The 26190-nt window shown below is 47.8% G+C and overlaps 2 protein-coding genes across 4 annotated transcripts in view; one reads left to right on the forward strand and one right to left on the reverse strand.

Moving 5' to 3' along the window:
- The first annotated feature begins 6 nt into the window (after positions 1 to 6).
- Positions 7 to 8945, forward strand: Slc6a8 (solute carrier family 6 member 8). 2 transcript variants are annotated; one of them, XM_031364069.1, is made up of 13 exons: positions 7 to 415; positions 2012 to 2143; positions 3027 to 3276; positions 3690 to 3822; positions 4962 to 5096; positions 5189 to 5292; positions 5387 to 5511; positions 6063 to 6175; positions 6291 to 6428; positions 6504 to 6606; positions 6705 to 6805; positions 6878 to 7048; positions 7324 to 8945. In XM_031364069.1, the coding sequence occupies exons 1-13, from the start codon at positions 154 to 156 to the stop codon at positions 7462 to 7464; spliced, it is 1908 nt and encodes a 635-aa protein (XP_031219929.1). In that variant the 5' UTR covers positions 7 to 153; the 3' UTR covers positions 7465 to 8945. The 2 variants fall into 2 exon arrangements, with proteins under 2 accessions (XP_031219929.1, XP_031219938.1); XM_031364078.1 differs by lacking the exons at positions 6063 to 6175; positions 6291 to 6428; positions 6504 to 6606.
- A 3568-nt stretch (positions 8946 to 12513) lies between these two features.
- Bcap31 (B cell receptor associated protein 31) overlaps positions 12514 to 26190 on the reverse strand; it is a 27993-nt gene continuing 14316 nt past the window's right edge. For both annotated transcript variants that reach the window (XM_031364103.1, XM_031364092.1), the window contains exons 5-8: positions 16286 to 16421; positions 15239 to 15359; positions 14394 to 14494; positions 12514 to 12938 (exon numbers count right to left, since the gene is read on the reverse strand). In XM_031364103.1, the coding sequence (XP_031219963.1) occupies positions 12900 to 12938; positions 14394 to 14494; positions 15239 to 15359; positions 16286 to 16421 (397 nt within the window). In that variant the 3' untranslated portion in view covers positions 12514 to 12899. The remainder of the gene's footprint in view (positions 12939 to 14393; positions 14495 to 15238; positions 15360 to 16285; positions 16422 to 26190) is intronic.

Consider the following 26190-nt stretch of genomic DNA (forward strand, 5'->3'; position numbering starts at 1 on the left):
CCGCCGCCCCGTCCCCCGGCCCGGCCGCCCCCGAGGCCCCCGGGCGGGCCCGCGCTTTCGGGGCCCTCTCTTCAGGTGCCACCGGAGCCCCTTGCCCGCCCGCCACCCTCGAGGCGCCGCGACCCCCGGCCCGGCCTCGCGGCCCCAGGGGCCATGGCGAAAAAGAGCGCTGAAAACGGTATCTATAGCGTGTCTGGCGACGAAAAGAAGGGTCCTCTCATCGTGCCCGGGCCCGACGGTGCCCCAGCCAAGGGCGATGGCCCTGCGGGCCTGGGGGCGCCTGGCGGCCGCCTTGCTGTACCACCACGAGAGACTTGGACACGCCAGATGGACTTCATCATGTCGTGCGTGGGCTTCGCCGTGGGCCTCGGTAACGTGTGGCGCTTCCCCTACCTGTGCTACAAGAACGGCGGAGGTGAGTACCCTGCCCCTGAGCATCTTGGCTTTTCATCAGCAGCCAGTTCCCAACCCCAGCCTGCCACTGGCCCACCAGAGGAGTGGGGCAAAGTCCAGAGGGTAGGGAGGCCCGCCCAAAGCGGGTGGAGGCAATGGCCCCCTCACCAACCAAGCGTTTGGTGACCCAGCACGGTGGCCTGCGGCCTCCACCCCCCTCACCGGTCATGTGCCTGGCAGTGTGAAGGGGAGGCAATCAAGGAGAGCTTCCAGATGAACTGAGGGGCTATCTCCCAGCCTTCCAGTTCAGACTGGGAGTGATTGGCCACTGAGGTGGGAAGGGAAGGCCTGCCCCCAGTGAGGGGGCTCTAGGAGGTGAGGAGCTCTGGCTGCCCTCATAGGTCAGGCACACAAGTGACACATTGTATGGACCCCCCCACGTGTGCACATAGGAATACGTCCACACACACAATGGGCCACTCTGTCCCTCCCCCACACTCTCCCCAACCCTCCCTCTTCTCTCCCTTTTCTCCTCTCCCCTCCCCTCTGGCCCAGGCTTGGAACACTGGGTGCTTGAGCCAGGCTTGGGAAGTCTGCGGCTTGGCCTGCCTGGCGCCGTCACCAGACAGGCTGCATGCACATCCCATACCCAGTTGCCTAAGCCCAGCTTAGCAACATTAGTGGGTACTCACCTGTCCTGGGACTGCAAAGCAGCACTAGATTTCTGGAGAGCTGAAACAGCTGGGTGATGGGTGGGAAACTGAGTCCCAGAGTAGAGGCCTCTGTCCAAGGTCACACACAGGAAGGATGCTGGGAGCAGGAGCCCAGTAAACTGCAATTAACTCTGTCACTGAGTAGCAGAGAGAGCTGATCCTGTGCAGATAGGGTCCTAGAGAGCAGTAAAGAGGAATAGGTCAGAACTGCAGCTGCTCAGCTCTCCCCTCCTTCCTACCACTCCACATAATTGCTGGAATACTGCCTCAGCCCCTTTCCTTGATCTGTCTCTCTTTGTCCTACACCAATACCCCCCATAAGCAGAGAATTGTCACCCACTCAGCTTCCTCCTGGGACTCTCATGATTACAAAGTACAGGGTAGTTGGGCTCATTGCCTTTTGACAAGCCCCCAAGCCTGAGCACCCAACCTGGCACACACGAACACAGCCTAGCCATTCCTTCCTGTTCTGCTGCCTGCCAAAAAGAACTGTGGCACAAGAGATGGCCTGTATGCATAAGTCTGTGTGTTTTCAATGCCTGCTAGGTCACCCTAGGTGTCTACAGGCTCAGACCTCAGTGAGCCAAGGGCTCCCCATGGTATAGGGAACACTGAGTAGATACTGCTGCTGTGACTCCTCTCAATAGACTTGGAGCCCATCTCCTGGGATTGTTCACCTTGAGCCTCTGAGTCAGTGGCCACCCTTGTGCTGATTCACTCAGTGGGAAGTCATGGGACTGGGGTGCAAGATGAAGCTGGGGCTCTGTCTGGGCCCTCTAGGACTTCTAGAGTCTGTGCTGGTATGAGGCCCAAACAGCTTGGCTGATGGGTTTGGGTTAAGTCCTTTCCTGCTGCAGGAGGGGATTTGGAGGCATCCTGAGCCCACTCCACGATTCCTCCTCCAGGTGTGTTCCTTATTCCCTATGTCCTGATTGCCCTGGTTGGAGGAATCCCCATTTTCTTCCTGGAAATCTCACTGGGCCAGTTCATGAAGGCCGGCAGCATCAATGTCTGGAACATCTGTCCCCTATTCAAAGGTGAGCCGCCCTGGGCCAACTCTCAATCTCCATTTTTCAATTATTGGAACGAGGGCCAGGGAACACAGTATGGCTGTGACCCACTTGAAGAAGTCTTTCTATTTCTTCAATGAGTACTAGACTTGGGGGGTAGGTAATAACCCAACCCCTGAGCTTAGGAGAGAGTCTGTAGGATACTAGATCACACAATTAATTTGAAGAGTCAGGAACTCTAGGGGGCTGACTTGCTTAAAAAGAAAAGAATGAAGCAGACACAGCTTAGGGACAGGACCTGTTAGACACACTTGACTCACCTCAGAGGTCCTACTACTGTCCTTGAAGAAGCTGGGCACACAGGGGTGAAGCAATTTGCCAAGGTTGTCCTCTGAAGGGATGAGTATTTTCCACACTTCCTCAGGTTACTAGAAAGCTCTCTCACCTGATGTATAATAGAGGCTACTGGGTAACATGGGGTGGAGGCTTGCCTTCTATGACTGCGGGATGGCACTGGAACCTGGGAAGAGGCAAGCATTTGAAGTTGGACAATCAACAGGATGTACTAATCATATAGGTAGGAGAAGAGAGCTGTCATTAGCTCTGCACTTGGTAGAGGAGCCAAAGCACAGAGATAGTGAAGGAACATGGCAAATCTTAGCCGGAGACAGACAGCCAGGAAAGGTAGCCTAGAGTTGGGACACACAAATAGGTCTTGAAAAGCTTGGAAAAGTCTCTAGCAGGATGAAAAGACAGAGAAGATACAGGGAGGGATGGAGGCATACAAGGAACAAGCTGTCAGGACCTCATCAGGGAGCAATGCCAGCTCCAGAAGGGGAGATAATGAGGGTGGTAGGAAAATGGCCACAAAGGAGCCCAGAAGAAGCAAAAGCTACTCACTCATCCTCAGGTCTGGGCTATGCCTCCATGGTGATTGTCTTCTACTGCAACACTTACTACATCATGGTGCTGGCCTGGGGCTTCTATTACCTGGTCAAGTCCTTTACTACCACTTTGCCATGGGCTACGTGTGGCCACACCTGGAACACTCCTGACTGCGTGGAGATCTTTCGCCATGAAGACTGTGCCAATGCCAGCCTGGCCAACCTCACATGTGACCAGCTTGCTGACCGCCGGTCCCCCGTCATCGAGTTCTGGGAGTGAGTCAGGTGCCTGTGGGCCAAGCCCATCCTCTCTCATCCCTTGGTCTTTCCATATGTGGTCAAGCCCTGGGTGCACATGGCCAGGGATGCAAAACAACCACTCCTGGGTTTTGTCTGTCCCCATCCTCCAAGAGTGCCTAGGCCAGTCTTGGGCTTGAACAGACATTGCTCCTATAGCAACATGACATTGCTATTGTCCTGTCATGTTGACCTCATTATGGAGCTGAAACTGCATATTTGTAGAAGACTGGGGTAAAGATGATGACCTGGGGAAGTCCTCCATACACCTCATGGTAGGGCCTGGACCAGGGCTGTGATAAGGGAGGACCTGTCAACTCCAAAGCAAATCCCAATCACTGTACCCTTGGCTGACATGACCCTCAGGTGCCTTCCTTTCTTCTCTACCCTAGGAACAAAGTATTGAGGCTCTCCACGGGGCTGGAGGTTCCAGGAGCCCTCAACTGGGAGGTGACCCTGTGCCTGCTGGCCTGCTGGGTGCTGGTCTACTTCTGTGTGTGGAAGGGGGTCAAGTCAACAGGAAAGGTACAAGTGGCATGTAGGGTGGGGGCAGCATTACCTGGGAGGTATACTTGTCTGCAAGGAACACAATGACAATAGGAGGTGACTAGACTAAGGCTCAAACCTACAGAGGGGACAGGTCCTTAAACTCACACCTTTTACTCTCACCTGTTGGTGGGCATTCTTTCTCAGCCTTCACCTCCAGGGACAATAACCTTCAGCCCTAAGAGTGAAAGATCCAGACAGTAACTTTCCCATGTCTACTGTCCATCTTGGCCCTTTCCATTCCCTCCCTTTTCTACTGCCTCTCCTGTTTCTTCCTACTCCTTGCTAGATGCTTAAGTTGACTTTGTCACTCTGGGTGGACCTGATCTGTGGGGGCTCTCACCTCTGTGATCCTCAGGCCCCCAAGGAAGACTGCTTCAGAGGTTTCCTCAGGTTATGGAGACAGATGAACCAACACATTAAAATTGTTAAACCAGTGTATATGGTCAGGTCCCTAGAAGATCAAACTCCAGTGCATCAAGATTCTTTCACAGCAGAGTCCTCAAATCCTGAGTGTCTCCCTCCTTCCCTCTCTCTTTAGCAATAACACCAAGCTGCAAACCCAACTCTGTCTTCCTCTTGCCCAGCTAGAATCCCTAATTGCTAAGGAGCTCAGCAGCCTACCAAGAATGACCTGGAGGTTGGGACCACAGGGCTCTGAGGGATATGTGCTTATTATAATCCATGTAACATTGCCACGGGTTTTCTGTGTCCATATTCCCCATACCTTCCTGCCCCCATATAGGCATACCCCATAGAAACAAACTCCACAGACTGCTTTCCTTCATTAGACGTTAGATACACCTAGGGACCCTCACTTTAGAATGCTATGGCCCTGTTTGTTCCCTCCTTTTACAGCTAACTAGAGCCTGCTATGAGGCTGCCTGGGCTCCAGCCTGGCTCCTAGCTTCCCTGGGGGTAGTCCCTCACTCAGGAATAGAATGAGTGCTACTGGCTTTCCTAATCTAAATTCTGAGCATGACTGCAATTTGGGGAGATGACTGTTGCCCATGTTATCAGCTCACAGTAGCACTGGGAACCAGCTACCAAGCTTAGGCAGGAGGCATCTTAAGGGGGAGCAGGGATCCAGAGCTTCTCTGAGCACCCTGGCCCCCCAGATCGTGTACTTCACTGCTACATTCCCCTACGTGGTCCTCGTTGTGCTGCTGGTGCGAGGGGTGCTGCTGCCTGGAGCCCTGGATGGTATCATCTACTATCTCAAGCCTGACTGGTCAAAGCTAGGGTCCCCTCAGGTGAGGAAAGGTAGTTTGTGGCAACAGGGTTGGGAGATGCTGCCTGTTGAACAGGGTCCCTTGTGACCCTTCTCTTGACCCATCCCTTCCAGGTATGGATAGATGCTGGGACCCAGATTTTCTTCTCTTATGCCATCGGCCTGGGGGCTCTCACAGCCCTAGGCAGCTACAATCGCTTCAACAACAACTGCTACAAGTAGGAACCTGCCCCTAATCTGCCTGCCCTGCCTTGCCCTGCCCTGGAGCAGTGGAACTGCTTAAACCAGAATATTCTGTCCCTCCACCCTCAGGGATGCCATCATCCTGGCACTCATCAACAGCGGGACCAGCTTCTTTGCTGGCTTTGTGGTCTTCTCCATCCTGGGCTTCATGGCCACAGAGCAGGGTGTGCATATCTCCAAGGTGGCAGAATCAGGTGAGCTGCCTGACTTCAGCCAACCTCCAGAGCAGCAGAACTACTCTGATGTAGGGCACACGCACACACACACACACAAATATTCTGACATGTGACACATGAGTTCAGCTAGCTCTATGCAGCTGAGATGCATGGCTCTATGCAGCAGAGACAAAGCAATTATCTGGAGCTGGGGACCCCTATCACCCACTCCTAGGACTGCAGGGTGTGTCCTCATGTTCATTGAGTGCTGCAGATAGGAATAAAGGAAATGCTCCTTCAGCTCTGTTGTGTCACCCCAGGACAACCAGCAACTGCCATGTCTGCTGGAGCCCAGGGAGGGTAGTGTGAGTCAGGAGTCCTGCCCCACAGGGTGGGGCTGCCAAGGACCACAGCCTTTCAGAACTCTGATGTGAGATGCCTGTAGGACCTCAATGGACTTAGCCATGCTAAAGTGCAAATAGTCCTCAGATTTTTATTATTTTATTATCTGGGGGATAGGGATAACCTTTAGCACTAGGGTACTCAGGATGATGCTGAGGGCCAGTCTCACCCTGCATCTTTGCACTCAGGGCCTGGTCTAGCCTTCATTGCCTACCCACGGGCTGTCACACTGATGCCTGTGGCCCCACTCTGGGCTGCCTTGTTCTTCTTCATGCTGCTGCTGCTCGGTCTGGACAGCCAGGTTTGCTCTAGGGCAGGAATGAGGTAGGGGCTGGTGGTGGTCAGGGGACTTGGCACATTGGGCAAGAGGTGCATGGGGACATGGGGGACCTGGGTCTGAGCTGCCCTGGACACAGTTTGTAGGTGTGGAGGGCTTCATTACCGGGCTCCTGGATCTCCTCCCGGCCTCCTACTACTTCCGTTTCCAAAGGGAGATCTCTGTCGCCCTCTGCTGTGCCCTCTGCTTTGTCATCGATCTCTCCATGGTGACTGATGTGAGTTGGGGTAAGGTGGGTTACTGTCAGTTTCCAACCATGGGCCATCTTCCCTGACCTGACTCTGTTCCTCAGGGCGGGATGTACGTCTTCCAGCTGTTTGACTACTACTCAGCCAGTGGCACTACCCTGCTTTGGCAAGCCTTTTGGGAGTGCGTGGTGGTGGCTTGGGTTTATGGTAGGTCAAAATGAAGGGCTGGGTTAGAAATTGTGAGGTGGAATGGGGATGAATGGTCTTCCAACTGTAGCCTTCCTGTCTACCTCATCCCGTTCCAGGAGCTGACCGCTTCATGGATGACATTGCCTGTATGATTGGGTACCGACCTTGCCCCTGGATGAAATGGTGCTGGTCCTTCTTCACCCCACTGGTCTGCATGGTAAGGCTGGAGAAGTAGGAAAGTGGTGTGGTGTAGTGGGGCACCAATGACTGCAGGCATTTGTGTCCACAGGGCATCTTCATCTTCAACATTGTGTACTACGAGCCACTGGTCTACAACAACACCTATGTGTACCCATGGTGGGGTGAAGCTATGGGCTGGGCTTTTGCACTCTCTTCTATGCTCTGTGTGCCCCTCCACCTCCTGGGCTGTCTCCTCAGGGCAAAAGGAACCATGGCAGAGGTAAAGTCCCTACCTAACTTGCTCAGCCTGGAGGGGGCAATAGATGGGAGGAAAGCTAACCCATTATGGTCTCATGTGGCAGCAAGAAGGCAAGACCCACCTCTCACTTCCCTGGCTCCACACAAGGACCACTTAACCCTGCTTCCCATTACAGGGAGCAGGGCCTAAAAGGGTACCCTAAGGGAGATATCTTGGTGGCAGATAGTAGGAGCTAGAGAGGTGGAAGCAGTTGCATGTGACCCATGGGAAGTTCAGCATGCTCTCCTCTCCCACAGCGATGGCAGCACCTGACCCAGCCTATCTGGGGTCTCCATCACTTGGAATACAGAGCTCAGGATGCAGATGTCAGGGGCCTGACCACCCTGACTCCCGTGTCCGAGAGCAGCAAGGTCGTCGTGGTGGAGAGTGTCATGTGACAGGCACCCCCAGCTCACATCACCAGCTCATTCTTTGGTAGCCATAGCAGCCCCAGCTTTAGCCCCTACCCATCCCTCCTGGGGCTTGCCTTTCCTTGACAGTTTGGGGGTCTGCCTAGGGGGAGGGGAGAAAGCACCATGAGTGCTAACAAAAATAATTTTCCATTTTTAATAAAACGCCAAAAAAAAATCACAACCCACCAAAAATAGATGCCTCTCCTCCCCACCCACAACCACGCTGGTATTTGCGTTGCTTCCAGGCCCTACCTCCCCTCCTTCTTCCCAGTGCCCAAGACTCATCTCCTAGCCTTGCCAAGTCTACCTGCCTGCCTCCAAGCTCTGCTCTGTAACACACCTTTGCCCTAGAAACAACAGTGGCAGCTTGGGTAACAGGAGAGGAGGGAAAATAAGGTAGGACAGGAGGGAAGGCAAGAGAGGGACAGTGGAACCAAGGTGAATATTTCAGCTGAATTAGACCCTTCCCACCCCTATTCTAGAAGCTAGAGAGCCAGTCAGCAATGGAACCTTGCGTTCCTGCGCCAATTGCCACCAATATTAATTGTGTGAGCTTGGGTCTGAGTGCACATATCTGTCTCTCTCTCTGTTTCTCTCTCTGTCTCTGTCTCTCTCTCTCTCTGTCTCTCTCTCTCCCCGTGTGTGTGTGTGTGTGTGTGTGTGTGTGTGTGTGTGTGTGTGTGTGTGTGTGTATCTGTAGATCTCTTATCTCTTAGTGAAGGTGAATACCAGAAGTAAACAGCCTCTGGGCAAAGGAGGCTTATATTTTGCACATTTTATAAGAAAAACTTGAGAGTGAGACTTCTGCTTGTATATTTCTAAAAAGCCTCCACCATCCCCACATTTCCACTCCTTTCCTTCACATCCCCACCTTTTGTCTCTGACCCCAGCCAAGGAGTGTGAATTTATAGACTTAATTTTCATAGGCAAAACAAAAGCTTCAGGCTGTTGAGTATGTGAATCTGTTGTGTGGATGTTCTGTATGGTCTCCAGCCAGAGACTGGAGTGGGAAAGTGGGAGCCTCAATGGTGTCCCCACACTGTTCTTTGCCTCTAAGTCTGTGGGATGGAAGGCTGTAACATAGTCCCAGGGGATCTGGGTCTGCTCACTCGACATGCTCAGACTTACTCACACCCAGCTCCCTGGGCTGGGCATGATTGCAGGGATTTCCCATAGACACAGCCCAGGGAAGGGATCCTGGGCATGGCTCCTGGGCATGGCTCCCACCTCCAAGCTAAAAGCTGATGTACTTTCGACATCTCAAGTCTTCCGTGTAGCAGCTTAAACCCACATCTGTGTCCCATCAAGCCTGAAACAGCCAAGTAGCCCTTAGAAAGGCTTCCTTCACACAGAGCTGGACTAAGCCAGGGAGGTGGGGCTGGGTAAGGGTGCAAGCCTTGGGGACGTTCTTACTGTGCTAAAAAAGCCACTGCAAACATAGCAATAAAAACACTTCATTTTCCAAAGTTGGCTCCTGTTTCTGCTTCTCTGGAAGAGGAATGAGGTGGGGATGCAGGTGTAGGAACCTTCCTCCAGCTCCAGCTTTATATTCACTAAAGCTCATTCTGAGGGTTTCTGCACCTAATACCATGTCAGAAACTGGAAATAGAGCAGGAAAGGAAGCCTCAATCCCCTAGAGAGTATGAGGTGACAGTAAGTTCAATAGGAACAAATGCAGCAGGAGAGGCTGTAGCCTATGAGTTAGTCCAAGAATTTTTCTAAAACAAGCATGGCTTGTACCTATAAGCCCTGAACTTGAGATACTGAGGCAGGTAGATCAAGAGAAGTATGTTTATGAGCAAGTAGCTTTCCAAGATCTAAAAGTAAAGGGCACACTAGGATCACAGATAGTAAGAGGTAAGCTGGGGCAATGAACTAGGGACTAGGCATCAGCATCTGGACCTGTCTGGTGACACTGGAGCTGGGCATGGGTGGGGGAGGTTTTTTGGATTGGGGTCTTCTTTCCTGGCAGGACCAGATGCAGGATTGAGGAGTCAAGATGAAAACACCAGAGATTTGGCTTGAGCCACAGGAAGAGCGGTGCTGCCAGGTCCTGTGATTGGGACAACTGGGAGTTGGCTTTGGGCATGTCATCTGGGAAATGTCATCCAAGTAGAGATATCTGGTTGGCAAATGGACACAGGACTTTGCAGTTCTAGAAAGTCTGGCCTGGAGCTAAAACTTCTGAAGTACTCACCACATTGAGTCCTGAGTCTGGAAGGACTGGGGGTGGAGCTTAAGTGGGTACAGAGGAAGACTCAGCAGCATATAAAACATCCTGGGCCGACTGGCCTTCAAGGGTCAAAGATGATAGTGCTATATATAGTTCACTGTGTGGCAGAGATTATGGGGACCCAGATGAGAGTAGCCTTGGGCAACATGCAAAAGCCTCATTTAAAAAAAATGGGAATTCAAAAAGTCAGCTAGGCCAGGTAGCCTAGGCCTGTCAAACCAGCTACTCAAGTGGCTGAAGCACGAGGATCAAAAGTTCAAGGCTCCATGCACTACAGGATGAGTTCAAGGCTTTCCTTACACTGAAGATATGATCAACGACAAAGCAGCTACTTAGTGTATACAAAGCCCTGGGTTTAATTCCCAGGATTGACAAAGGCACTGGCTGGGGTCAGGGTAGAGTTAGCTGAGTCTGGCCATCCCAGCTATTTGTGAAGGCTATGGCAAGGGGGAACTGGAAAATGTCTTCCTGGGCTACAAGTTTAAAGCCATCCTGGACAACCTATGAAGATTGTCTCAAAACACATAAAGAGTAGGAGATACAGCTCAGAAGTAAAACACTTGCCAAGCATGTGGAACACCCTAGGTTCAGTGCCCAATGGAGGGAGAGACCCAAATATGTACACGAATGAATGATCAAGTTATGGCTTACTCACAGAATTTTAGTTAGTCCGATAAGGAAATTGAGATATATGTTGTATGGATGACCCTGAAGGACATGATGATTGGTAAAGTAAGCTACTTCTGTAAGAACATGGTATGATTCTACTCACAAGAAACTCCTAGAGCAGTCAAATCTAGAGACTGAGTAGAATGATGAGGCTTAACTCCAGACCAGGAGCTAGGGTTTAGGAAACATGATAATAAGTTCTACATGTGTAAATGCTTAATGGCATCAAAACTATGTGCTTAAAAATGAAGATGTTTTAGGATGTGTTGTAAGTATATACATTTATGCTTTACTACAGTATAAAAAGTGAGGACAGGTCTTAGAAGGGTGGGGTCTAGTGCAGAAGGCAGCCTCTGATGAGCATGTGGCGTCACAGTAGGAACCCTAGTTCTGTTCTGTGCAAAGTGATTCTGTTCCATGCAGAGCAAGAAGCAGTCATCACTTGGGGCCAACTGTAGCCTCCTGCCCTCTTCTCAGCATTCATCTTTAGTTTGTCTTCCTTTACAGGCCTCTGCTGTTGCTCAAACTCCCATTTGCTCTTATCCCTAAATCTCAGCATGTTATCTTCAGCTGCAGAAGATCTTTCTCAGGTCTACTAGAACACCCCCCTGGCCTCACACTACCCTTTGTTTCAACTAACTCCACCCATGAAAAAGGAGCTTACAGCATCAGGCTCTGTTCAGGATGAGCACTCTCACCTCTCCTTCAGGCTAAAGGCCTTCTCAGCAACCAATCAAGTTCAGAGACAGAAAATGGTGACATAGAAGGCAACTTCACAGAGTTGTGCTATTTAACTGGGTGGTACAACAATAGATTCCTATTTACTCAGGAAACTTGCTCCTATACAAAGGTTTAAGAAACAGATCAAAAAGTCCAAGTAGATTGAAAAAAAAAATGGAGTGGCAAACCATCAGACAGGATACCCCAGAAACTGCGCCAGAGAGGGTAGTGGCCAGGGTCAGAGTGGAAAGGCAGGAGAGGTGATCTGGACTTTGGCCTTCCAAAGCACAGACAAGCAAGCTCAGGGAAGCCCAAAGTAGTCCAGAACACTTCCTGGAAAAGTGGACTAGTCCTAAGCCTTGGCATAGCAACCAGAGGGTGTTACCTGAATGTTCCTGCCCCCATAGGCACCAGCTCTAAACTGCTGGGAAGGGGGTGGACTCCTCACAGGGCAGCCAGCTTTGAGGGTAGGGAAGAATGACAGAATGCTTGAGAAGGCAGCTGCTTGGCCTAGTCCCATACAGGTCAGACAGGAGTAGGGACATAGTTAGCTGACAACCATCTAGCCAACATCTACATCTTCAGGAGTCACTCTAATTCCAAGAGACACTTCTAACCTGCTCCCATAATTCCTCCACCCAGTCTTCCCAGACAGTAGGTATAGCACACACCCTTCAAGGGAAGGCTGATGGAGGAGAGTAGGGTAGGGGCGATAAACACCTGATCAGGGATACACCCTTTCTTGAGCCCTGCTAGAAGCAACCTACCTACAGGCTGATCTTGCTCTAAGGAAGCAAGCAGTGAGGGTACAGACCTATCAGCAAAGTAAGCCAGTGTAGAGGTAAAACCCTATCTAGTAACTCTTTGGGGCTGGTGGGTAGCAAAGACCCAAGCACTATGCAGTTCTTTCTCTACTGCCTTGAAGCCCCCTCTCCACTGCCTTGTTCTGCAATAGCAAGCTCTAGGTCACTGACAAGGACAATCTCCTTTCCCAGTCAGCATTAGTCAGAGGTCATGCTGTAAACCTTCAGGAGGGGGTTGGGCAGGGAGTGACTGGTGGCACTCTGCCACATTCTATCTGTCCTAAATGTGATGAATAGGAACTCAGAGAAGGCACCAGGAAGTCCTGCTGGTTTACCAGGCTTCCCAGACAGTTGCCAACTCCCAGGGAGACTGACAAGACAGACACTCCCCAAGAGCCATAAAGCAGAGCTGTCCTGACTTGAAGGGGGAGGTAGGGTGGAGGCAGAGAGCAGTTTTGAGGGCAAGTGTGAGTCTGGTCTTCAGGGGCTAAGAAGAAGCTCAAGGAAAGAAAAAGTGCTACACTGAGCCTCTGCAGCCTTCCTGGACACTCTTTAACATTGAGAGAGGAGCAGCAGAATCATACCCAAAGCCTCAGTTAGACACAAACACCTTATAACATAACAACATTTATTCCCCTCAGGATTAAACAATTGACCTGCTTCACAGCAGCCTCCTTTAGGACACATTGCAAAATGAAAAGGGGTTCAACTGCAGGCCAGGTCACCAGTGCTTTTCTACACTTCTAGGAGTGAAAAAAGTGCCCTGGCCAGGCAGAACAGAGGCAAAATTACTCTGAATAAACAACAGTCAGGTCCCTTTTGGTATAAGAGGAGTTATGTGTAATGGTGCCAACATGATGATCTATAAGCCATGGAAGAAAATTGGGGAAGTAGAAGGGAATAAACCCATGTACCAAAGGGACAGGCTGGGCTCCAAGGAAGCAGTAAGCATGGGTCAGGTGGAAGCCAGCCGCAGGCAGGGAAAACCCAAGCCTTTACTCCTCCTTCTTGTCTGAGGGACCATGTACTGATGCCTGGAAAAGGAAAGAAACCCAAAGACTAAAGTTAGCAGGGCCTGGGCCACCCCTTTGGCACTTGGTTCCCCACTCTTGGTAATTATAAGCACCTAGGCAAGCAAAGTGCCTTAACCTCAATAACACCCTAAAGGTTGCCAGTCTATCCCCCATGACCCCCTACTAGGGAAGACCCTGGATCTAATGTCAGGGGAGGACTAGCAGTTGGAGGAGTCCACTGCAGCTCTCTTTTACTGCAATGGAAGCAGAACCAAGACCTCCCCCAGAGCACACAGCAGGCTAGTCTGTACGCCCAAATTTAGGGCCTTTTCACAATTGTGTGCCTTCCAGTTAAAACCCAAATCCTTGGGGTTGGGAGATAGCATCTGCCATAAAAGCATGAGGACCTCGGTTCAATCCCAAAACACATAAAAAGCCAGATGTAGTAGAGCATACTTGTAATCTCAGAGCTGGGGAGGCAGATCAATTAGATTCCTATAACTAGGTAGCAAGTGTACATTGTAAGCTCTAGGCAAACGAGATATCCAGTCTCATAAAATAAAATGAATAGCTCTTCAGGAGTGATACCCAAGGTTATCCTCTGGTATCCATTATACATGCATGGACATGTGCATGGACACACAGACCAAACCCCTAAGTCCTGCCCAGATAGCCTGGTATATTCTGAGGGTCCAGGCACTACTTGTGGGGCTGGGCCCTTCCTCCTACCCACTACCTGGTATAAACCAAATAAATCTAGGGATCTTTACTTGGCTCCTTCTACTCACCTTCCTGACCATCTGAGTTTCCAGCCAGATCTGGAGTTGTGAGCCTACCCTGAAAACTCAGATCAACAACTAGTACTTAGCAGGTAGGATGACCTTTGAGGCTTTCTCCTCACTTACTTCAAACTTTGCCAAACATTACCCTTACCCCTTACCCCATTCCACAGGAGAGGTGGACAAAAGCAGGTCTATATATTATTGAGGGTTTTGTTTTTTGAGACAGGGTTTTAGTATGTAGCCTAGGCTGACTTGTAATTTTCTCAACTTTACAGTCTCAGCTTCCTAAAGTACTGGCATTTTGGGTGTGGCCACCACACTCAGCTTTCCCATGTATGTTCCCTAATGAAACAGCACACCATCACTGGGATGCCCTAGAATGTTAAGTAACCCCCTTTTAGGGGCTTGACACTGAATTTAAGGTAGGAAAGGCTCAGAGCAGAGAGTCAATCTACTGACAAGCCTGCCCTTGAACTTTGCAGGTTTTAGCCTGCCCTTGAACTTTGCAGGTTTTAGCCCACCATCTAGTACCATGCCATGCCACACCTTCTGCACGAAGGGTTCTGATAGCTGGGTCTGCTCTAAGCCTACACTCAGCAACAAAGGAGGAACAGGCTCCTTAGTATCCTAGAAACTGTGTTGTAGGACCCTGACCCTAAACTGCACCTGCAACTTGGGAAAGGGAAACACTGACCTGCAACTTGGCATGTTCTTCTAGCAGGCGGTCATATTCTTTGGTAAGGCCTTCAGACTGCTTCTGCATAGCCAGAGCCTCGTTTTCAGCTTTCTCGAGTTCTAACAACAATACAAATGAATACAGAAAGAAATCAAAAGACTAAGGGGAAAAAACCCTATCTGCTTAAAACACGGAAAAATGCTGTAAATCTGTCGCAAAAGAAGTTATACAAATAAGGCTCCAATGTTTGTCAATGTTTCTGCCTTTACAAACCACTAGTGGAGAGGTGTAAGGAAGGGATAACCCAACAGCTAGATAGAATAAAAAGTCAGCACCAGCCAGCCCCCTTAGTCCTTTAAATGGAAGGACACTAACGGTTCCCAGAAGGGGTAACCTTTTAACTGGCTGGCAGTGAGAGGCAATGAGCAAAATCCCAGTATTAAGACTCCTAGTGACATTGGCCAACACCTACAATGCTGAATGAGTCTGGAATTAATCTAGAAGTGAGGAGGGAAAAAGAAGGGAGAAAGGGAAGATGGATCACACAAATTCTTCCTGACACTTTTTTGTTCTTAGCTCCAAGGCATCTTGGGCCTCTCCCCTGCCTGCCTGTCTTCACAGGAAACCCCTAGTGAGCACTACTAAAGCACGCATAGCAGCTGTTAGGGTTTTTCCAAGACCCACTCAAAGATGCTCTAGCAGTGAACTTGTTTGATCACATTTGGATGTGAAGGTGCTGAGTGCTATGTGTTTGTTTCCACCCAACTCTTGAGCTTTCAAATGAAGTGTGCTATTAATACTTGATCTACTAGGGCATCAATGAACAATGGAACTTCTGGGTGTAATAGGACAGCCATCCTCACTTTTCTTGGTGCTGGCCAGCTCATCTTTTAGTTTCCTCAGGTCATTCTTCAGACTCCTGTTCTCCTCTAACTTCATTTCAGTACTCCCAACATCCAACTTGTCTCCATCTTCAGCAGCTCCCTAGGGAAAGTGCCAAATACCTGGGTTATTCAGACGGAAGTGAAAGTGAAGTTCCAGACCAGTGTATTCCACAGAACTCTGATTTCTCAAGCTACTTTGAGCAATTAATGGCCCTTTTGGAAATATTAAGACAAAAGTGGGCCACTATGGAGCTTCCAGGCACAGACCAAGATATAGCTAGCTGCTGAGGAAAGAAGCACCTGCTGCAAAGTCATTCACAGGCTATATACACTCTGCCTACCCTGACCCCTAGACCTACTTTCCCACCAGTAAAGTTCAATGGCTCTGTATTTACCCATCTAACCAGTAACTCAACTTGCTGTCACCTGGAGATCTCAGCCCTGATAACCTAAAGAACCACACCTAGTCCTTCTCTTCCTTGATTCTTGTAGCTCACTACAGGCAATGACTCCAAAATCTGTTTATATTTAACTGCAGCCCACCATCTCTAAACCATCATTCTCCTTCCCAGCTTGGCTTTACACTACACGTGTCCTCTGACAGGCCAACAAATTAGTCTCTGCTTCTTCCCTAATACCAAGGAGTCCCTCAGCCCCATGATCATAAAGGGTTGCAACTAACAACTAACTTCTAAAGAATAAGGGTCTTCTTCAGCACAGGTCTCTACTCCTATAGAATATTATCATAAAACAAAACAAAACAAAAAAACTACCACTGGAACTAGCATATGGAGACAACAATGGTAATACTCTTTTCCTCTGCTGTGTCCTCATGAATGAAGAGAAGGCACCAGAGTCATCCTGGATCCTTCCAATAGACACACCTTACCCACTAAAAGCTCTTTCTTCAGGGACCAGCATTCTCACACAGGCCCCAGCCTAATAGTAACTACTGTGGATTCTTAGAGATGTGGCACTAGCACTGTGGTTCTGGGCATCCTACTCAGGTCGTAAGGGAAGACTTACCTTCTTTAGCTGATCATTCTCCTCCATGTATTTCTTGGCCGCCTCGCTGGCACTTTCTGCCTGCTTTTTAAAGGCTTCATTGGAGGCCAGCAGTGTGGCCTGCTGGGAGATGAGAGTCACCAGGCGTCTAAGCAGGCTGCCATTGTTTACAAAAAGAAGGGAAAAGTGAGAAGCACGAGAGCAAAGGGCCTGGCAAGAACTCTTCTTGGCTGCTACCTGCCTACCCTGCCTCCAGCCTGGACCTGGCAACACAAAGTGGAGCCCAGGAACTGGCCTCTGCCATCCCCCTCCCAAACAGCTGCATTAGGCTCTGGGAAGTATCTCAGGCAATGATCAGAAGCTGGAGCACACCCAGGCACGGCCTAGCTATACAGCAATGGGTCTTGGAACACCAGCACTTTCCAGGTGAGGGCCTAGATGTGCTAGACAAGCCTCAGCATTGTTTTCCTTCTTGCAAGGCCAGGCTTGCCTCCCTAGGAGAACAATGTTAAGATAATAAATTTGGACACTTCCAACATGCCAAGTAAATTCCTCATAGCTACTTTATGAGGTAGTTACTACTGCTACTCTCATTTGTCAAAAAAAAAAAAAAAAGGTTCAGCAGGGTGAAGCAATGTGTCTAAGTTAAAGAAAAGAAATGTCTATGAGCCGGAAATACGCATAACAATAATTCCAACTCCCATCTACTGGACTCCAAAACCTACATTGGGAAACACTCTCTCAGCTTCCAGGTCCCAACATGAGTAGAAAAAAACCTCTTCTCCTCCAAATCTCCTTCCCAAACATATAACCAGGTGGGACAATGTATCTGTTATATAACAGCACTCAACTGAGGTTGTCATTAACTACTTGGGACACAGAAAAAAGAATCAAGACAGATGTACCTGCTGCCTGTCTCAAACAACTGTAAAAGTAAATAGGTAAGAGGATAGGGATAAGCACTGAGCCCTGAACAACAAACTACATAAACAGAGAGAAGACAGAAGGACTTGCTACAGCCTTGGGAAAGTCAGTGCTCAGGCAGCCAAGACGGGGGAGTACTTGCCCACATGCCTTGGAAAATCTAGCCACAGTATTTGGAGTCAGGCAAAGTGCATGCAGAGGCCTGGGGAAAACGGAAGAAAACATGCCTGATGCCTCCTCCAGGGCACTTCAACAGAAGTGCTTGTTTAGAAGAGTAGCAGTAGCCTTGGCCTGCTCTAGGGCTGGCCTCTCTGGTCCCACCATGCATTGTCAAACTCTTGTCATTCCCATCTGCAGCCTGGGCAGGCAAGGGAACCAAAACCACAGAGCAAGTGAGCTGTCTTCCCAGCCTCAGTCCAGGCTCTAAGTAGAACCCTTTTTGGGAATGCACATATGGAATAGAGGGACTCTATGGGTAGAAGCTTTGGTAGAAGCTCCCAGGGGTCCCTGGTGGCACAGAGAGAGTCAAGCCGTTGATTCCTGGCATGAAAGGAGAGTTTCCAGTGACATGTACTCTCTAAAATTAGCGACCCAGACCTCGTGGCCTAGAGCTCAGGTTTCCCTGCCTCAGCCCAGAGCTGCCCACCAGCCTGCTCCTCACTGGGCTGGAGCCCTGAAAGTAGAAGCTACCAAGTACCCAAGCAGCCAGCAAGAAGTCATGGGCATGACACATAGTGGTCAGAAATTAGAGACACCAGTAAGAAAGGCAAGTGTGACTAGCCCCAACTCCCAGCACTAAGCTTCCTGGTTCCTCAACAGGCTCCTATAAAGTTTAAGAGGGCCCTCCCCATAGCTAGAAATGAGGGGAGGAGCATGTGTGCCACCTGGTGGTAGAGATGGGACCCATGTGCTCTGCTGGGTCCTAGCAAAAATGAGTGAATAAATCAAGGCTTGCCACCCCTACCTGGCCAGGCAAATGGCTGCTAGGGAGTGTCCACAGCTGTCAGCCCAGTTACCTAGGGAAGCCAGCCAGCTAGTAGATGACTGCCACAACTAGAAAGGCAGTCCCACCAGTACAACTCTGTTCAATGCTATCGTAAGCTTTCCTCAGATATTGTAAACAAGGGTTTCCTGGATAGTCCAGAATACTCACAGAATACAGCATCCACAAAAACCAAAGGCCAAGACCCTGAACAGTGTCTGCTCACAATTCTGGCATTTGATTTGCAGCCATTAACAAGACAATCACATTGCCAACCTGGCCCTGATTTTTCTTCCTCTGGCCAACTGTCATGGACATTTTTTTCCACCTTCCTCCCAGGGTACCCTAGATGGCCACCAAAGGCAAACACTCTAATTGCACCCTCAACATACACATTGACAGTTCTTTCATACCAACTGTGTTGGAGCTAGGCTTCTAAGCCATCCTGGGTTGATTGTGGGTCATTTTCTTGCCATTTCCTCTTAAGTCCATCTTTCCTTCCCTCCCTTTGTCCTCTAACTGCCTTATCCTTCAACCACTTGAGTTTTCAGAGGATGTATACTCTAACATATGTTGCTACTGACAAGTTGGTTTTTAGAGGTCTTCCTTCCATCTGGTACACTCTTCCTCAGGTGTCTACTTCGCAGTCTATATTTTCTTCCAGCTAGTTTTATTCCCTAAAGGGTTTATCTGCCACTAGACTCATAATAACCCACTAAACATCAGATTATGATGTTACACAAACACTCCAAACATAGCCTAGCCAAGATGACATCAGAACCAGCAGCCCCCAATACACCACAGGCTCTTGAATTCACTTTCTCAGGATATTCAGTATTCTGATTGTCCTATCAGGCTATAAACACCTTTAGGCTAGGCCCTATATGTGTCATCTCTACTTCCCCAGGTACAATGTAAAGAAACCTTCTAGGTGACCTAATTTCACTCCTGGAACAGGGAACACTCCCTGACAAGTGAAGGAGTATATTTGAGGCTGCTTGTCAGGTCCAAGCCTGCCCCCTGTTAAACCCACGTCTACCTGGCAGTCTGGCACTGGAGGCTAGGGGTGGGGCATAAACTGATATAGCATTCATCACCCTATCTAACAGAGGAGACAAAAGACAGCAGCAGGAGGGTGCTGGCTCAGATTCTGTCAGTGAGCAAGCGCTGGGCTTGTGGCTGAAGTGGCAGCTGAGAAGCCACATGGGAAACTTGATTCACTACCTCAAGCTGATGAGAGACCCAAGCTCTAGCCTCCACCCCAAACTTTAGGGACCTGGCAAGAGAGATTAGGCCGTTCCTAGTGTTCTGGCCAGCATTTGCCAGCCCAAGAAACCAGTCTTCTGGAACGTTTTACTGCTTTCCCACTATTTAATGAATGGTCTCTCAAGCGCTTTCTCCATTGTTCTCTATATAGCATTTGTCAGGCTTCTAAAACTGAGTGAGGCATATAGTACACAAGAACAAGCTTCAGAACTTCATACTCTAATCCAAAAACACAACAGCCTACAGAAATCAGAAATGACCACTTCATGGCCTCTATTCCTGCACAGATAGCATCAGTTTCTGTTTTATCTCCTGAAGACTTACTTAGATTAACCGTTTATACCTACTCACTTAAAAAGCATAGGTGAGGCCTGATGATGGTGGCACATACCTGTAATCTCAGCATTCTGAGTGCAAGGCCAGCCTGGTCTACAGATCGAGTTCCAGGAACACCTGGGCTACACAGAGAAATCCTGACTTGAATACAAACAAAACAAAAACTAACAATGCGTAGGTGAAAACCTAAGAGCCAAAGAAAGTTCCTAAAGATCTAGAGTCGCTGACACAACAGCTCAGGGCTCATATTAACTGAATCCAAGCACAGATACAAAGCCCAGAAAACAAAACTTAACGGAATACAGATGTGTCCTTGGCAGACAAATACCTGAACTCAACTTAGCATTCCTGGTAAAAATGTTCTTGGATGCTAAGCAGAGCCATCATGCTTTTATAAAAAGGTTGAGTACACCAAGAGAAGGCAGGAGAAACTGAATCTCTCTCTCTCTCTGGCCTCTAAGAAACAGGTCAAGCACATTAAGTTAAGAGACAAGGCTTCACAGGCACTTTTCACCTATGTGCCTCAGTGAGCATACAGGAGGAAAACATGAATAAAAAGTGGGAAAAAGAAGCAAGCCCCAACTGAAAGATTTCATGATGTGGTCCAGAACAGCTCCAGCTGAGAAGCCACCCCTGCAGATAAGTTGTATACACTAGCTCCACTATACTTCTGCCCCATGTCAAATAGGACTTTGGTGTCAGAGTGCCACCTGCTGATTTCATGTTGTCACAGTCTAAGAAAGTCTGACAGTGTGGCCATAAACTTGGGACTCTGTTAATCCCAACTACTGGAAGAAAAAATGAGGTGGCTATCCTGTCAACGAACCACAACTAGGAGATGCCCAGGTAAGACTTCGGGTAATAAAAAGTGGTAGTACCAGGGGTTCCACTGCCCCAACCTCTCGGCAGTCATTAAAATAAGGAAGAGACAGGCATGCTCACTCAAGGATAAACACTCAAGGTTATCTAGAGAGACCTACATGGTTGACTCATGACAGAGAGTAGGACAGACACTTCTGGGATCACAATATCAAGGATCTATGTCAAGTCGCTATGCCCAAAGAGACATGTCACAAAGATCCAGTGGCCAGAGCATAGGCTAGTAGAACAGTAGAAGAGGCATTTCTGCCAGTGGACACAAAGGGTAACACAGTGACTCTTCTGTGGTAGTGGTCCTAAGGGTACAGGAAGACGGGCTTTGAGAAGAGTAATACCCACAGGCTATGTCATGGGTACAGTTTCAGATTTGAAAAGGAGAGTTCTAGAGGCTACTGAGGAAGAATATGAAAGTTTATTAACACTAATTAAGATGGTGAGTTGTACCTGGCTCTCTTACCACTAGCATTCCATCTTCCAAGCTTCCCTCTCTTTCTCTCTTTTTGCAGCTCCTAAGCCTCCTCCTCTTTCTGGAATATACTCAGTCCTGACTGTCTGTGCCCAATCCAGGTTGCCTGCCCTGTCTTCTCAGGCATGGCCCCTCAGTGTACTCTGATGCCCCTATCTATTGGCTATTCCCTCAGAAGCCTCCTCAACAATCTGTCCACAGAGCTCTCTCCCTACCCCATCCCTTATTTCATTTTTTTGAGACAGGATTTCTCTGTTTAGCCCTGGCTGTCCTAGAACTAGCTGTAGATCATGCTGACCTTGAACTCACAGAGATCCATGTGCCACTGCTTCCCAAGTGTTGGAATCAAAGATGTGCACTACTACCACCCAGCCAGAGCTTCCTTTCTAGTTATCAACCAGGTTTTCATGTTCAGTATGCTCTAAGCAGAACATCCTAGCCACCAGTGCCTTTCATATCACCTCTCCCTAACTCCTGCTATTACTGCTTTGGTTCAGCATGACTTTTCATTCCTAGAATCTCCTGCTTTCCTTCATAATACTCTTATAAAAAAATCTTAACCCACAATGCTAACCAGACATAGTACTTCTTAAATAACTGCCCAACCATCAAGAGATCTTGTTCTTTGTCTCTCCTAATCCATCTACCCCATTCTATCAGCCAGGACCTGTCTAACTTCCCAATGAAGCAAAACCACAAGAGACAGCTGGGGAAACACAAACATCTCAAAAGGACCAGGAAGCCCAAACAAGGTCAAATTAGCTAAGGCATAGGAAAATAATGACAACCAAGAGATTTATTTTCTATTGTTTATATTAAAAAAATAAGGCTAAAAGGCTTTATATATGTTCACTAGTTAGAAATTTAGACATGCAATGCTGGAGAGTTATCTTGGAACAGCATTCACAATAAATTAGCCTGAAAATTCAATTTAATAGCTGAAAGGTAGTAGCCCACACTTTTAACCCCAGCACTTGAGAGACAACGGCTCCAGGATCTCTGAATTTGAGGCCAGCTTGGTCTACAGATGGAGTTCTAGTAGGACAGCCAGGGCTACACAGAGAAACCCTGTCTCAAAAACCAAAAAAATAAATAAACTTGTGGTTTTGCTCACAAAACCAAGAGTCTTATACACAAGAGGCAATCCTGCTACCCGTAAGTCATGCCCTCTGTCCCTGGGAAATAACTATTAATGTGAAGGTAAAATGTTGTTCAAATATACATCTTCCTGAAATGTAGAAGGAAGGTTTTGGAATCCATTGGAGCGGGCAACTTCTAGCCCTATATAGCCCTAGCTGACACTGGATATGCTATGATCCTCCTGTCTCTGTCACCCTGATGCTGGGATTATGGGAATGAGCGGGTAAAGCCTGATCCTGGTTTCCTTAAAATGAGGTGGATTCTCCTGGTGTGATGGTTTTTTGTATATGCTTGGCCCAGGGAGTGGCACTATTAGCAGGTGTGGCCTATTAAAGTAGGTGTGTCACTGTGGTTGTGGACTTTAAGAGCCTCATCCTAGCAGCCTGGAAGTCAGTCTTCTACTAGCAGCCTTCAGATGAAGATGTAGAACTCTCAGCTCCTCCTGCACCATGCCTGCCCAGATGCTGCCACGTTCCTACCTTAATGATAATGGACTGAACTGCTGAATCTATAAGCCAGCCCCAATTATATGTTGTCTTTTTTGTTGTTGTTGTTGTTGTTTTTGAGACAGGGTTTCCCTGTGTAGCCTTGGCTGTCCTGGAACTCACTCTGTAGACCAGGCTGGCCTCGAACTCAGAAATCCACCTGCCTCTGCCTCCCAAGTGCTGGGATTAAAGGCATGTGCCACCTCCGCTCGGCCAAATGTTGTCTTTTTAAGAGTTGCCTTGGTCATGGTGTCTGTTCACAGCAGTAAAACCCTAACTAAGACACCAGGAGAAAAAATTCCATTGGTGTGGTCAAAGTATTCAAAATGTGAAACTTACACTTCCAGTGACAAGCTCTGGGAGTCAAATAGGTTTCTGAAGGTCAATTTCTTACTGGCAGAAGTGTAAAGCTTTATTCATGCACCTTATCTATAGAATGCTTAATGACTAATAAAGCTGATATTATGTATAGAGGGATATGGAAAACTATACAGCAAAGGTGTATGTCAAGAGTGGTTATTGCTAGGTATGGTGGCATATGTTTTTAATCCCAGCACTTGAGAGGCAGAGGCAAGTGAATCTTTGTGAGTTTGAGGCCAGCCTGGGCTTCATAATGAGACCCTGTGTAAACTATAAACAGGGCTAGAGTGGTGGCCTAATGCATTAAGAGTGCTTGCTACGTAAACATGAGGACTCCAATTCAGATGCTAGCCCCCAAGTAAAAAACAGGCCATGGCTACATGCACCTGTAATCCTAGTACTATGAAGGACAGAGACAAGAAGATTTCAAGGGCTTGCTTGCCACTAACACTGAATGCCAGCCTAGTTTCAGGCTCAGTGAGAGAACCTATCTCAAGAGAAATTAATATGAAAAGTGACAGGGCCAGATACCTGATATCCTCCTCAGGCCTCTACATCCCCACACATCTCGCCCCACCCCACACATATTACATGCACGCTCACAAAGTGGTGGCAACATTTTAGAGAACTTATTTTCCTATTTTTGCTGATTTAAAGTCTCATTTGGGTAGTTCACAACTACCCATAATGAGATCTGACACCCTCTTCTGGTGTGTCTGAAGACAGCTACAGTGAATTACACAGGAGCAAGCGGAGCCAGCAGGGGTCCTGAGTTCAGTTCCCAGCAGCCACACACATGATGGCTCACGGTCATCTGTATAGCTACAGTGTACTCATATACATAAAATAAATAAAAATAAATCTTAAAAAAGTAAAGTCTCATTTGGGTGAAACAAAGTCTAAGTGCAGTTAAGAGTTTATTTAATATAAAAAGGTCCCTGGGTTCAATTTCTATCACTATAAAAAAAAGGCTTCTGATCCTCTAATAACCATACACTACCATTTTACTTCCTGATCTTCATTCAGATATATGAAAGGTAGTAAGATATTATAGTCACTAATACACAAGTCTTATAAGACTAACACAAACATGGAAGTGAAGCTTAGCTCACAAACTGTTCCAACACCTGCCTACCAAAAGCCAGGAAAAAGAGCATTCTCTGTGACCTGTGGCTAAATGTGAGCTAAACTCATTCATCCAGTCCTAACAGTATGAAGGAATATTCACTACAAGGAACATGGTATCTGAACCAAATCATACATGGGCTCTGGGTATGGCAGTCACTCCTGAGTGTCCTCTATTTACAAAGGACCACCTAATATAAAGGATTGTTAAGGTCCCTCCTGGTTTCAGCTAGAATCCAAACAAAACCATACTAGACTCAGAAACACACATACCCTGTACACATAGCCATGCAGTTGACCAATATCCTAGATAAGCCCTTGTTTAACAAATGAGAAGACCTGAGGGGTGAGAGAGGAAAGCTAGTTATTTAAAGCCACATAGCTGCTAGGAGAGAAGTATGGGTATGGGAACATAAGTCCCCTGACTTCCTAATTCCTGTTCCATACAAGCAGAAACAACCCAACAAGAGGTGTCTGCTGGCCAGCTATGCTTTCACAGAACATGAACATCTCTCTGCCCTAACTCAAAAATGATACACTAAGGGTAATTCAGTGTGTTATCTCCCACTCTGCTACCTTATTTGCCTTTCTGTTAAGCGTCCCAGCAATGTCCTACATATGGTAATACTTCATGGTTCACTAAAATCGCCACAAAAAAATTTCATAACACAATCAGATTTGACACAGTAAAGAAACATTACTCTTGATAGCCCACATGAATGCACATACATACCTACCATCCGTTAAAAATATGTAAGAGGAGTTTATAAAATACCTCAATATTAAAAGTACTTGCAATAATAAGAGCATATATGTTCAGATTCCCAGTATGTAAAGACCAGGTGTCAGCACATAGCTATAACCCCAGTGCAGGGTAGGTGGAAGAAGGATAAAGGCAGATCCCTATAGTTCTCTGGTCAGCCAGACTACCTGAAACAGTGAGGTCCAGGTTCAGTGAAGAGACCCAATCTTGAAAAGGAAGAGGAAGAGAAGGAAGAAGAGGAAGAGAAGGAGGAAGAAGAGGAAGAGAAGGAGGCAGCAGCGACAGCAACAGAGGAAGATAATGACTGACCTCTGGCGTTCATAGTCACACATATACACATGAACACATACTCATCATATACAAAGAACTGTACACATGATGGTGTACACCTATATAATCCCAGTTCTTGGGAGACTGAGGCAGGATGGTAAATGTATGACCCTGACTCAAAAACACCAAAAAAAGTCAAAGTGATAGTTTCTGCTTTCCAAGTCCAGCACTCAGGGGGTAGAAGCAGGTTAATCTGAGTTTACAGACAGAGTTCCAGATCAGCCAGGGTTAAATAGTAAAATCTTATCTCTTTAAAAAAAGAGAAAGGTACCTAAGTTTGGAGGGTCTTATATACAAGAGTACATGTAGACCAAAACAAAGGTATAAAAGGTATTAGCCTATTATTTTACTATTAGGGCCAACCAACACTGTTGGGAGAGTCAAGAACATACTTCTAAAAGAAAGCAGGAAGACTACTGGCAGTCTGAAGCTAGTCTAGCTCAAATAAGTAAACAATTAATTCAAAGTTCAGAAATATCCCTAATATTATCTGTAGCTATTTCTGAGAATAAGACTACAAGGGAGGTTGACATTTTTCTAGTTATTTGTGCTTCTTTTTCAAGACAGGGTTTCTCTGTGTAAACCTGGCTGTCCTAGAACTCACTCTGTAGACCAGGCTGGCCTCGATCTCAGAAATCCACCTGCCTCTGCCTCCCAAGTGCTGGGATTAAAGGCGTGCACCTCCACTGCCTGGCCTTAATTTTTAAAAAATTATGTCAAGGGCCCTGCATATGCTAGGTTCTTAACTCTAAACAGTCTGAAATTTCTGGATGTTTTCTCCCCAATATTCATATTCTCTCTCCCTCTGCTCCCCGTGTGTGTGTGTGTGTGTGTGTGTGTGTGTGTGTGTGTGTGTGTGTGTGTGTGTAA

Source organism: Mastomys coucha, chromosome X (genome assembly GCF_008632895.1).
Source record: "Mastomys coucha isolate ucsf_1 chromosome X, UCSF_Mcou_1, whole genome shotgun sequence".
Taxonomy (NCBI): Eukaryota; Metazoa; Chordata; class Mammalia; order Rodentia; family Muridae; genus Mastomys; species Mastomys coucha.